The sequence below is a fragment of the Dipodomys merriami genome, unplaced genomic scaffold (genome assembly GCF_024711535.1).
Source record: "Dipodomys merriami isolate MVZ:Mamm:240054 unplaced genomic scaffold, mDipMer1.0.p SCAF_71, whole genome shotgun sequence".
NCBI classification, from domain to species: Eukaryota; Metazoa; Chordata; class Mammalia; order Rodentia; family Heteromyidae; genus Dipodomys; species Dipodomys merriami.
The window spans coordinates 1,600,815-1,614,766 of record NW_027206302.1 but is presented as its reverse complement, the minus strand read 5'-3'; the positions used below and the strand labels follow the sequence as shown (position 1 = coordinate 1,614,766).

The 13,952-nt window shown below is 46.8% G+C and overlaps 1 protein-coding gene across 1 annotated transcript; it reads right to left on the bottom strand.

Moving 5' to 3' along the window:
• Nucleotides 1–1,411: 1,411 nt before the first annotated feature.
• Zbtb8b (zinc finger and BTB domain containing 8B) lies at nucleotides 1,412–8,754 on the bottom strand. The gene is made up of 3 exons (XM_070008710.1): nucleotides 7,785–8,754; nucleotides 4,457–4,635; nucleotides 1,412–1,756 (listed from the first exon to the last, which is right to left on the bottom strand). The coding sequence occupies exons 1-3, from the start codon at nucleotides 8,752–8,754 to the stop codon at nucleotides 1,442–1,444; spliced, it is 1,464 nt and encodes a 487-aa protein (XP_069864811.1). The 3' UTR covers nucleotides 1,412–1,441.
• Between the last annotated feature and the right edge of the window lie 5,198 nt (nucleotides 8,755–13,952).

The following is a 13,952-nucleotide window of genomic DNA, read 5'->3' as shown; positions in this document are numbered from 1 at the left end:
CTTTAATACCTTGCCAGATAATTAAAATGTGGAATTCATTAGGAGAGGCATGGCAAAGGGTAGATTGATCCCCAAACTTCATGTTTCATGAAAGTGGGTGAGGAAGGAATGCAGACACCGAGACAATGTGAAAACAAGAGTGGAGCTTTCTTGTATTCCTCTCACTCAGTGTAAAGACCAGCAGGTTAGCCTCGAGGCTAAACTCAATTCACCTAGAACTGAGGAGAGGCTGGCCAAGTCCTCAGAAACCCAAAGGCACCACACTCAAAAGTTACTGGTCTTAGCCAGGCATTGGTGGTTCACACCTGTAATCCTAGCTACTCAGGAGGCTGAGATCTGAGGATCACAGTTCAAAGCCAGCCCAGACAAGAAAGTCCATGAGACTCCTATCTCCAATAAACCACCAGGAAATGGGAAGTGGTGCTGTGGCTCAAGTGGCACAACATTAACCTTGAACTGAAGAGCTGAAGGACAGCGCCCAGGCCCAGAGTTCAATCCCATAGCCAAAACAACAATAAAAAAAAGTTAGTGGTCTTACCAGGTGCTGGGTGGCTCATGCCTGGAATCCTATCTACTCAGGAAGCTGAGATCTGAGGATCATGGTTCGAAGCCAGCCTGGGCAGAAAGGTCTGTGAGATTCTTATCTCCAATAAACTATTCAGAAAAAGTTGGAAGTGGCTCAAGTGGTAGAGCACTAGCCTTGAGAAAAAGAATCTCAGGAATGGGGCTAGGAAGTTGGCTCAGTGGTAGAGCGCTTGCCTTGCATGCCTGAGGCCCTGGGTTCCATCCCTCAGCACCACATAAGCAAAAAGAAAAAACAAGGAAGTGGCGCTGTGACTCAAGTGGTAGAGCTCTAGCCTTGAGCTGAAGAGCTGAGGGACAGTGCCCAGGCCAAGTTCAGGCCCCACAATCGGACCCCCCCCCAAAAAAAAAGAATCCCAGGAACAGTGTCAGGCCCTAAGTTCAACCCCCAGGTTTACAGCTTGCACACACACACACACACACACACACACACACACACACACACACACACAGAGTTACTAGTCTTTTTCTGTGTATGTGTGCTGATACTAGGACTTGAACTCAGGATTTGGGCACTGCCCCTTACCTTCTTGAGCCACCACCACTTCTGGCTTTTTATTTGTTAATTGGAGTCTCATAGACTTTGCTTACCCAGGCTAAATTCCAACTGTCATGCTCAGATATCAACCTCCTGAGTAGCTACAATTACAGGCGTGGTCCACTATAGCCAGCAAAAGTTACTAGTCTTTATCACAACATCTAACTTCTACTATGTAGTCTAGTAAAATGCAAGTATAATAACCATGAACCTTTTGGGGTTCTACAACATTGAACAGATAGTGGCTTTCAGCACAAAATAAGCAATAACACATTCTATATATTTCCCCACCATTCTATATCTTTCCTCACTGATTTCTGGTTATGTAAGTGTCTCTTGATCTGAGAAGTCGGGCAGAATCTGTGGCTTTTCATCAGACTCCTCTGCAGCCGGGTCATTCTCCTCACCAGATTCCACATAGATGGGCCAGTCGTTGTCTGTGTCACTCCTTTCTTGGCTTTCAAATGAGGCATCCACCAGACTAAGGTCGATGGGCATCAAATCATCTTCATAGTGAGTGTCTGTAACACAGGTGCAGCTATAACACAGCCCAAAACGCCTCAGGCCCTGAGACAGGTGGCTTGTGAAAGTTCTCTTGCAGCCTTTACAGGTGATTGGACGGTTGGATCTGTGTACCTGTAATCACAAGCAGACATACTGTCACTGGCCCAAGACTGAGCCAGGGTCCACTGAGCTCTCTGTGATCTGACATTCTCATTTCCCACCTTCTCTTCCTTTTTGGTGATGCAGTCTCAGATCCTTTCTCCCTCAGGGCCACTGGACTTACATGACACTTTCCCTCCTCCCCAACACAAGCTTCTCCCCCCTCTTCATCCCTTTCATGGAAGGCTTCCCTGATGTTCTGTGCCAGCTTAGGTCTCCCAGCTATATAGTTGCTATAAGCATCTTCCTTTGCTCTACTTCCAACAAATTATTGGCAAAATTCACTAAGTCTACTGATTTAAAACTTATAGTCATTAAGTCCCAAGGCTGCAGGGGCAGAGGCGGCCTCATTGATCCTTGATGCTTGGCATTAAGGGTATTCAGGGAACTGATTAGTATTTTATTTTTTGTTGGTTGTAGGGCTTGAACTCAGGGCCTGGGTGTTGTCCCTGAACTTTTTCACTCAACACTAGTGCTCTATTACTTTGAGCCACAGTGCCACTTCCAGTTTTCTGGTAGTTAATTGGAGATAAGAGTCTCCTGGATTTTCCTGCCCCAACGTGGCTTTGAACTACCATCCTCATATCTCAGCCTTCCAAATAGCTAGGGTTATAGGTGTGAGTCACTGGCTGGCCATGATTAGTATTTTAAACATTTTTTTGTAGCACTGGGAGTTGAACTATGACCTTGATCTTACTAGGCAGCATATCCCCAGCCTCCCAGCCTTTTTTTTTTTTTTTTTCTGTCAGTCATGGGGCCTGAATACTGGGCCTGGGCACTGTCCCTCAGCTCTTCAGCTCAAGACTAATGCTCTACCACTTGAGCCACAGCACTATTTCTGGCTTTTTTGGCTTATGTGGTTGTTATGGAATGGAACCCAGGGCCTCATGCATGCAAGGCAAGCACTCTACCACTGAGCGTGGGGCCTGAACTCTAGGCCTGGACGCTGTCTCTCAGCTCTTCAGCTCAAGGCTAGCGCTCTACCACTTGAGCCACAGCGCCACTTCCAGCTTTTTTCTTTTTGCTTATGTGGTGCTGAGGAATCGAACCCAGGGCCTTGAGCATGCAAGGCAAGCGCTCTACCACTGAGCCACCTTCCCAACCCTCCTTGAGCTTTTTTTGCTCAAGGCTAGCACTCTGCATTCTTACCATTTGAGCCACAGTGCCACTTCTGGCCTTTTCTGTTTATGTAGTACTGAGGAATCAAACTCAGGGCTTCACGTATGCTAGGCAAGCACTCTACTACTAAGCCACATTCCCAGCCTTCCATTACTTTTTGTTGTTGTTGTTGGTCGTGGGGCTTGAACTCTGGGCCTGGGCGCTGTCCCTGAGCTCTTCAGCTCAAGGCGAGTGCCTTACTGCTTGAGCCACAGCACCACTTCCGGTTTTCTGGTGGTGTATTGGAGATAAGAGTCTCAAGGAGTTTCCTGCCCAAGTTGGCTTTGAACCCCAATCCTCAGATCTCAGCCTCCTGAGCAGCTAGGATTACAGGCGTGAGGCACCGGCGCCTGGCTCCTCCATTACTTTTGTATCCTGTGTACTGTCTTACCCAGATTGCATTCTGCTTATTTACATTTCCCACATAGCTGAGATATATGTTGTATGCAGCCAGCTATTGATTGAGATGGGCATTTATGCCCAGGCTGGCCTAGAACTGTGATCTTCCCTGATTTGTATATTCTAGACCCTTACCAGACATATGCCTTGCAAATGTGTTGATTCTATTTTTACATTTCCTCCCTGCCTTCCTCTCTCACCCTCTACCCCTCCCTCCCTCTGTTCCTCTCCCCATCCCTTCGTAATTCTTAGGATCAAACTCAAGGCTTCAAGTATTCTAGGCAAGCAGTCCACCACTGAACTCCACCCCCCAAGCGCTATATTCTTCATAGCCTTCTTGGAAGTCCAAACTATTTTTATACTAGCTATTTCAAAGATTGATTACCTGGCTCAGAGACAACCATAAATACAACATGTTTGTAAATGTCCAAATGCTGTGTAGCCAATGGCAATTGCCAGTGCACATGGAAACAGTGCCAAAGGCAGCTAGTTTAGAGGGGCAGTCAGTCCCCCCTTGGACTGGAGCTCTATTTGCTGTTCACAAGCACCTCTACAAATGCACCCTTTATATACCTAAATATATTTGTATACCTAAATATAAGTATGCCCTTCCCCTCGCCCCATCCCCAGTGCTGGGGCTGGTGGGGAAAGAGAGGCAGCAGCTTGCCTTTGGCATCACACAGGTGGAGGGAGACCTACAGTCCCCTCTCTAACCACCCCCCACCCCAGCTCCTCCACCTTCTAATAGTTTTTCTGACTCTTCCACTTAGAAAACTAGTCTGTTAGTATGTTTTAACTTTTTTCATGTATAGGCCAGTCCTGGGGTTTGAACTCAGGTCTGGGTGCTGTCCCTGAGCTTTTGTGCTCAAGGCTTATGCTCTACTATTTTGAGCCACAGCACCATTTATGGCTTTTTGGTGGCTCATTGGAGAAAGTCTCACAGACTTTTCTGCCTGGTCTGTCTTTAGATCAAAGCTTCCTGCGTAGCTAGGATTACAGAGGTGCACCACTGACACCTGGCTTAAGTTTTCTGTAGATACCACCAGCCCTGCTAAAGCGCATTAGCAGAAATGTTATGTTCACAGTTCTCAGAAAATGCACGACAGGAGTCCTTACACTCAGGGCATGACTCCGAAGGTGCTCCTGTCGCGTGAACCTCTTGCCGCAGGTCTCGCAGGGGTAGGGCCTCTCGCCGGTGTGTGATCGGATGTGGCGCTTCAGGATGCCTTTCTGCTTGGCCGTGTAAGGGCAGAAAGGACACTTGTGGAGCTTGATGGGGACCACCAGCATGTCACCTGAGGAACCCAATAGACTGGGTTAGCTATACTATAAGCAGCAACAACCCTAGCCACCCTCTGGTGAACAGACAGGATTGGGAGTTGGAGGATTCTACCAGGGAGAAGGCCATCAGCAGGATGCCCCATGAAATTTTCACTTTGGCTCCCAGAGTCAAGTGCAGTGCTAATGTCCAGCACTAACTGGTAAACTGAATGTGACTCACATTCAGAAATACAGCTCATACTGTGGGACAGCACCCAGACCCAGAGTTCAGGCCCCACAACCGGACCTCCCCCCCCAAAAAAATACTTCTAAATTTTGGGCTGGGAAGGTGGCTCAGTGGTAGAGCGCTTGCCTTGCATGCCTGAGGCCCTGGGTTCGATTCCTCAGCACCACATAAGAAAAAAGAAAAAAGCCGGAAGTGGCGCTGTGGCTCAAGTGGTAGAGCGCTAGCCTTGAGCTGAAGAGCTGAGGGATAGCACCCAGGCCCAGAGTTCAGGCCCCACAACCAGACAAAAAAAAAAAAAAAAAAATACAGCTCATATTACAATCTCAGAACACATAACTGGGGGGAAAAAAACCCTCAAATAATACTCAATGTGTTCATACCTTGAAGCCTTAAGCCCTAATGTGAGTATATTTGGAGATAAGGCCTCTAAGGAGTTAACTGAGGCAAAAATGAGGTCACAGAGGTGGGATTCTAATGATAGGATTAGGGAGCCCTTTGTCTCTCTCTTCCATGTCCCATCCCTCCCCACCCATGGCACATTCAAAGCAAATGGCACATAAGGGCACTGTGCAAAGGTAGATGTCTGTAAACCAGCAGAGAGGCCTCAACTTCACCTTGACCTTGTACTCCCAGTTTTTCAGAACCCTAAGGAATATTGCTGTGAACACCACCCAACCAGTCCCACTGTGCCACAGAAACTGAGCTAATAGTGACCCTCTAAATTGATCTCATTGCCTTTGAAAGTTTGAAAAACTCCTAAGTCAGACTTCTGGACTGGAATGTGGGGATGGACAAAGATGCCCAAAGTGATAACTCAAAAGATGGTTTGCTTGCTTGCCTGCCTGCCTACTTTCCATCCTTCCTTCCTTCCTTCCTTCTTCCTTCCTTTTTTCCATGCCAGAACTGGGGCTTGAATTTAGGGTCTACATGCTGTTCCTTAGCTTTTTAGCTCAAGACTAGTGCTCTACAAGGTGAGACACAGCTTCTGGTCATTAATAGAAGATCAGAATCTTATAGAGTTCCCTGCCTAGGCTGGCTTTAAATCTCAATCCTCAGATCTCAACCTCCTCAGTTGCTAAGATTACAAGTTTGAGTCACCAGCACCTAGCAGCTCAGCATTTCTTTTCTTTCCTTTTCTTTCTTTTTTTTTTTTTTTTGTCAGTCGTGGGCCTGAACTCTGAGCCTTTAGCTCAAGGCTAGCGCTCTACCACTTGAGCCATAGTGCCACTTCCGGCTTTTTCTGCTTATGTGGTGCTGAGGAATCAAACCCAGAGCTTCATGCATGCACTCTACCACTCAGCCACCTTCCCAGCCCCCAACTCAGCATTTTTTTTTTTTTTTGGTCAGTTGTGGGGCCTGAACTCTGGGCCTGGGCGCTGTCCCTCAGCTCTTCAGCTCAAGGCTAGCGCTCTACCACTTGAGCCATAGTACCACTTCTAGATTTTTCTGCTAATGTGGTGCTGAGGAATCGAACCCAGGGCCTCATGCACGCAAGGCAAGCACTCTACCACTGAGCCACCTTCCCAGCCCTAACAGCATTTCTTGTTGTTGTTGTTGTTGTTTTTGGTCGGTCATGGGGCTTGAACTCTGGGCCTGGGCGCTGTCCCTCAGCTCTTCAGCTCAAAGCAAGCACTCTACCACTTGAGCTACAGCACCACTTCCCTAACAGCATTTCTTAACCAATTAAGTGGCCCAGGCTCTGTAGTCTCTATAAACAATGGAGTAACTCATTTCTCTAATATCTTCTCAGAATGTCTAGCTGGGGTACTATTAAAAAAAAAGGATGACAAGCAGAATTTCAAGGGAGAGCCCAACATTGTTTCATATCAGAGTGGAGATCATTCTCTTGGGTTTCTAGTTCTCAACCTGCTAATTAATGCCTGACATTCTGCAAAATCCATGGTGACTTCAACATCTGTTGATCTGCTTTTCCCTAAGAAAAAGCAGCATCTTACAGCTTACTGCTAGAGACATCAGTCAACTATGATCTTCCTCAGATCTCACTGCAGAGCTGGAGATTCCTACAAAACAGGAAAGATTATGTTTCCTGGGACAAAAGCTGCAGCTCATACTTCACGCTGCCTACTTCCTGCCACTGTAGAGTCTTCATGTCATTTCCCCACACTATGGCATTGTATAGCTCCCCTGATAAACTATAAAAACACATAGCAAAGCCAGGCACCAGTGGCTCACACCTGAAATCCTAGCTACTCAGGAAGCAAAGATCTGAGGATCGAGGTTTGAAACCAGTTAGGACAGAAAAATATATGACACTCTTATCCCCAATTAACCAGTACAAATCTGGAAGCAGAGCTGTGGTTCAAGTGGTAGAGCACCAGCCCAGCCTTGGCTATTTCTTTTGCCAGTCCTGGGGCTTGAACTCAGGGCCTGAGCACTGTCCCTGAGCTTCTTTTGCTCAAGGCTAGCTAGCACTCTGTCACTTCAGCCACAGTGTCACTTCTGGATTTTTTTGTGTATGTGGTACTGAGGAATCAAACCCAGGGCTTCATGCATGCTAGGCAAGCACTCTACACCTTCCTAGCCCCTTGAGTTTTTAGTTTTTTAAAAGCCAAGGAGAGAGCAAGGCCATGTTCAAGCCCTAGTACTGACACATACAAAAATAAATTTCAAATATAAAAAAATGTATATAAGTATATCACTTTAAGATTCAGGAGACATGAGTATCTGCAGACTTTATTATGAGAGGGCAGTCCTGAAACCAGCTCCTCAAGCAGCAGCTGTGGAATGAGGTTGTAGAGGTAAAACACAAAACACCCGTGTAGAAACAATGCCTTGTATACATGAGAGGCTCAGTTAACACCTACTGGAGGTGGTGGTGGTGATGATGACCATGACAATCCCAATGATGCGGGAGCCGAAGGCATACCAGGTGCGCTCTACATGCCTTCAGGGGTGATGAACGTGAAGGGAGCTCACCTGCGTCCTCCTCTCCATACCAGTCATTCTGAACGTCGATCACAGAACTCATGGCTATTCTTGCACCCACTGGCCTTCCCTCCAAGCCCCGAGACAAGTGATGTTCCGCGAGTTCTTTGCTCTGGGCAGCCCCACTGCGCAGGAGGGCTTCCAGGACTTGCTTCATGTGGTAGCTGGTGTATGCCAAGCCCATCGCCGGGCTGCTGGGCAGGCCCTCCTCCACGTGGGCCAGGCTCGGCGGGGCCATGAACTGCAGCTGCTGTTCACCCATCTCCACCTCCGCTCTGGCCCCATCAAGTTCCCCTTTGGGCTTTACTCTTCGGGGCAGAGAAGACAGGTGGTCACTGTCAGCCAAGCCACCACCCTTGCTGTCGTTCACCACCAGCTCCGAGGAGTGACAATCCCCGCAGCCATCGCGAGGGGGCGATCTCGAGTGGTCCATGAGCCCTTCTTCCAAGGCTGGGGGGCAGCTCTTAGTACTACAGAAGGTCCCCTCCCTGCCTGAACTGGGTCTCCCATTGCTGTCCTGATGAGCTGCGGCTGCAGCCAAGGCTGCCATGGCTGCAGCCACCGCAGCCTCCTTCTCCATCTTCTTGCAAATGTCCAGCGACGACCTGATGTAGGACTTGCAGAAGTTCACCACATCGTTCATCTGCAGGTAGCTGGCAGCCGACATAACTTCAATCACGTTCTCCCCACACAAATCCAACTTCCCAGAATAGAGGAAATCTAAAATGACAGCGAAGGCATCCGAGGTGACGATGTCCAAAGAGGCCATGCTGTGCTGTCCGCTGTCCTGGATGTAGTGAATGAGCAGGGCGCGGAAGTAGCCGCTGTTTGCAAACAAGATGTTCCTGTGCGCCTTGAAGATGCGCCCTTCCACGATGATGCTGCAGTCGCAGAAAAAGTCCCTCTTCCGCTGTTCATTCAGCTCCCCCAGGAGCTTGGCACAGTACGACTGCACCTCCATCTCTCCAACCTCTGCTCTGCTCTCCAGGGGCTTGTATCCCTGCCAAGAATTTTTATTTGAGCGAATTCACAAATCCTAGCCTTAAAATTATGAGGTCATTTTTAGCCCAGCCCCAATAGCTCACGACTATAATCTTTGCAACTCAGGAGGCTGAGATCTAAGAATCACAGTGCAAAGCCAGCCCTGGAAGGAAAGTCCCAGAGACTCTTATCTCCAATTACCACCAAAAAATCCAGAAGTAAAGCTATGGTTTAAGTGATAGTTAGCTTTGGGCAAAAACGCTAAGGAATAGTGCCCCGGCTCTGAGTTCTAGCCCCAGTACTAGCATCATTAAAAATAAATAAATAAACTGCAGCTGTTAGTGGCAGGCGCTATGGCTTCAAGGTTACTTTGCAGAGCCAGAGCACGGGCTCGTGGTCCCAACAGACCACCAGTGTTGCACTCCATAGCATCAAGAAGTGGTGTTCCTACTGATGAGGAGCAGGCTACTTGACTGGAAAGGGAGATCATAATGGGACTGGACCCTTACAATATATTGGCCCCCAAAGCAGCTGCAGGCACCAAGGAAGACCCTACTTTGGTTCCATCCATCAGCAATAAGAGGATAGTGGGCTGCATTGGTGAAGAAGACAACTGTACTGTTACCTGGTTCTGGCTGCACAAAGGGGAAACTCAGTGATGCCCAGGTTGTGCAAGCAACTAGAGGCTGGTGTCCCACTAGATGGGCCACTGAACCCCATACTAATGTTCTTAGAATGTGCTATAAAAATTCCTCTAAAACCAACTGTGCCATTATGTTATAGCTGTTGTAGATCTAACAAGAGGTTATCCACCTCAATGAGAAAGAACAAAAAAAAAATTTTTTTTTTTTGGTGGTAGATCTTGAACTCTGGGCCTGGGGTGCTGTCCCTCAGCTCTTCAGCTCAAGGCTAGCGCTCTACCACTTGAGCCACAGAGCCACTTCCAGTTTTCTGGTGGTTTATTGAAGATAAGAGTCTCACAGACTTTCCTGCCCAGGCAGGCTGTGAACCAGAATCCTGAGATTTCAGCCTCCTGAGTAGCTAGGATTACAGGTGTGAGCCACCAGCACTCAGCTGCAAAAGATTTTTTTTTTTTTTTTTTTGTAAAGCCAGCGCCAGTGGCTCACACCTGTAATCCTAGCTACTCAGGAGGCTGAGATCTGAAGATCGTAGTTCAAGGCCGGCTCAGGCAGAAAAGTCTGTGAGACTCTGATCTCCAATAAACCACTAGAAAACCAGAAATGATGCTGTGGCTCAAGAGGTAGAGTGCTCACCTTGAGCTTAAGAGCGCAGGGACAGCGCCCAGGCCCAGAGTTCAAGCCCCATGACCGACCAAAAAAAAAAACACAAAACTTTTTTTTTTTTTTTTGGAAAGCTATAGCTAACTGCATTGTGAGCATAATATGTTTCACAAAGATTTTTTCCCCCCTGGTACCAGGGCTTGAACTCAGAACTTGGATGCTATCTTTGACCTTTTTGTGCTAAAGGCTAGAGCTCTTCTACTTTGAGCTACACCTCCACTTCTGCTTTTCTGGTGGTTATATGGAAATAAAGAGTCTCAGAGATTTTCATGCTGGGGCTGGCTTTGAATCATGATCCTGAGATCTCAGCCTCTTGAGTAGCTGGGATTATAGGTGTGAGCCACCAGTACTTCGTATTTCTATGAATTTTTATAAAAACCATAAAAGGGCCAGGGATATGGTGGAACATGCCTGTAATCCCAGGGTTCAGGAAGCTGAAGCAATAGTACCCTGAATTTGAAGTCACCTTGGCTGAAAAAAAAAAAAAAAACACAAAAAAACACAAAACAACTCCAAAAATACTGATTTTTGTCCCGGATGTTTTCAATAAGGAAATGGAGAACAGGACATGATTTGGCCTTAACAGAGCTAGGACTCAGAACTGGATGTGCTGGCCTCCATGGTCAATGCTTTTAGGCTCTGTGTACTACCATCTTCAAGACTCAAATTATTTTAAAAAATACCCAATCTGGTGGCTTGCACCTATAATCCTAGTTATCCAGAAGGCTGAGATATGGAAAATAGAAGCTCAAAGCCAGCCCAAGCAAAATTGTCCAAGAGACTCCATCTCCAAAATAACCAGCAAAAAGCAGGACTAGAGGCATGACTCAAGTGATAGAATGCCATGTGAGAGAGCAAGCAGTCTTGAGTCAAGACCTACTAAAAAGAAAGAAAGAAAAAAAAGAAAGGAAGGAAGGACCCAAATCTAAAAAGGATATAGTCAGCCAGGCAGCAGCTCATGCCTGTAATCCTAGCTACTCAGGAGGCTGAGATCTGAGGATCATGGTTCAAAGCCAGCCCAGGCAGAAAAGTCTGTGAGACTCAGCTCCAATAAACCACCAGAAAACTGGAAGTGGCGCTGTGACTCAAGTGGTAGAGCACTACCCTTTAGCTGAAGAGCTGAGGGACGGCACCCAGGCCCAGGGTTCAAGCCCCACAACCAACAACAAAAAGGATATAGTCAATCTCCAGAGTTCCAATCTAGACTTTGAGACCAGTAAATCTAGTCTCACACCTTTTATCATCATTTTATGGAGATATTTGGTGAACTCCTGGACTAATCAGCACAAATTCCCCATTATAGTCATCCAGTTCCTTTCAGGTTTTCTTTTTTTTTTTTCTTTTTCCAGGGCTGAGGACCGAACCCAGGGCCTTGCGCGCGCCAGGCGGGCACCCTTCCGCTGGGCTAAACCCCCCACCCTCAGGTTTTCATTTAAGTGTCTTCTCCCTGTTCTTGGCCAAAGTGCTTTGCTTAAAGCTAGTGTCATCCATCCCCAGGTTCCAAGTATGTTAGGATGTATTATGATCGACATAGTCTATGATTGGCTCAGTGATGGTCATATAGCTAAGTCATAGCCAATGAAAAGCAGCAAAACCCTTATTGAGCTTTCTGAGAGTACTATGCATGTGTGGGCATGCAGGAAGTGAAGGCTGCTGCCACCACAGACTAGGAAAACCAGCCTGAGAAAGTTTCTAGCCCAGTTCAACTGATGGGATCTGAGGACACCCTCAGAAGCCAAATACGCCTTTTTTTGGTTTTAGCTTGTCTGAGTTTGATTTTCTATTACAATGGACAGACTCCTGACTGAAATCTTGTTGGTTAGCTCCTTCCTATTATTTTTTTCCTGGCAACTCTGTCAGTGAATCACAAATCCTTTGAAGGGATGAGTCCTGTCTTATCCAGTTTTATATCCCTCACAGCACCTGGCAGAGAGCTCTGGATATAAAATGTTTTCAAGTTAAAAGGCATACATACTTTTTTTTTTTTTCTGTCATGGGGCTTGAACTCTGGGCCTGGGAGCTGTTCCTCAGCTCTTCAGCTCAAGGCGATCACTCTTCCACTTGAGCCACAGTGCCACTTCCAGTTTTCTGGTGGTTATTTGGAAATAAGAGTCTCATAGATTTTTCTGCCAAGGCTGGCTCTGACCCAAGATCCTCAGATCTCAGCCTCCTGAGTAGCTAGGATTGTAGGGGTGAGCCACCAGAGCCCAGCACATACTTCGTTTTAAACTGCTAAGTAGGACAGTATAAATCAAGTTGAAAATCTGTCTGGTGAAGCATAAAGACAGACATCCTTACATTCTTTTTCAAGCATTCCCTTCTTCCATAACCCACCATACAAATCACAAGAATTCATCAATTACTCCCTTACCAACTGATCCGTTGAACACAGAGAAGTTCCTCTAATACAATAAACCCTTCACATTTGCATCTATTCATTCATCTACATTTTTTTTTTTTGGTTGGTTGTGAGGCTTGAACTCTGGGCTTGGGTGCTGTCCCTGTGCTCTTCAGCTCAAGGCAAGTGCTCTACCGCTTGAGCCACAGTGCCACTTCTGGTTTTCTAGTGGTTTATTGGAGATAAGAGTCTCACGGACTTTCCTGCCCCTGCTAGCTTTGAACCGCAATCCTCAGATCTCAGCCTCCTGAGCAGCTAGGATTACAAGCGTGAGTCACTGGTGCCCAGCTCATCTACATATTTAATTACTTGTGTACTGAAAATATTTGGGAGACAAAATTGTGTCTGTACTGAACATGTGCAGACCTTCTTCTTATAATTATTCCCTAAAGTATACAGTAGTATCGTTGAGCTGGTGGTTCATACCTATAATCCTACCTACTCAGGAGGTTGAGATCTGAGGATCTCAAGTGAAGGTTTGACTCAAAATGGTAGAACACCAGGTTTAAGAGAAAAAAAAACAAGGCTGGCTGGGTGCCAGTGTCTCACACTAGTGAATCTCCTCAAGAGACTAGGATCACACTTCAAAGCATTCGATGCCAGCCTTGGCAAACAAATCTGACATTCTTGGGCTGGGAAGGTGGCTCAGTGGTAGAGCGCTTGCCTTACATGCCTGAGGTCCTGGGTTTGATTCCTCAGCACCACATCAGCAAGAAGAAAAAAGCCGGAAGTGGCGCTGTGGCTCAAGTGGTAGAGTGCTAGCCTTGAGCTAAAGAGCTGAGGGACAGCGCCCAGGCTCAGAGTTCAGGCCCCACAACTGGACCCCCCCTCAAAAAAAAAATCTGACATTCTTGTTTTTTGTTTGTTGTTATTGTTGTTTTGTCACGGGGCTTGGAATCAGGACCTGAGTGCTGTCCCTGAGCTCTTTTGCTCAAGGCTGGCTCTACCACTTTGAACCACAGTGCCACTTCTGGTTTTCTGGAGATAAGGGTCTCAAAGACTTTCCTTACCCAAGCTGGCTTTGAACTGCAATCCTCAGATCTCAGCCTCCTGAGTAGCTAGAATTACAGGCATGGGTTACAAGCACCCAGATAACATTCTTATCTCCAATTAACCAGAAGAAAAAAAGAAGACGGAAGTGAAGTATTAGAGAGCCAATTTTGAGCAAAAAGCTATGAGACAGTGCCCAGACCCTGAGTTCAAGCTTCGCTACTGGCTCAAAAAGTCTGGAAGAATGGTTCAAGTTGTAAGCAAGCCCAGCAAACTTGAGGCCCTCAGTTCAAATCCAGTTACAGTTAAAAAAAAAAAAAAAAAACCTGGGCACCCGTGACTCATGCCTATAACTCTAGCTACTCAAGAGGCTGAGATCTGAGGATCATGTTCAAAGCCAGTCAGGGCAGAAAAGTCCTCAGGAGACTCTTGTTTCCAATTAGCCACTCAAAAATAGGAAGTAGAGCTCTGGTTCAAAGTGATAGACTG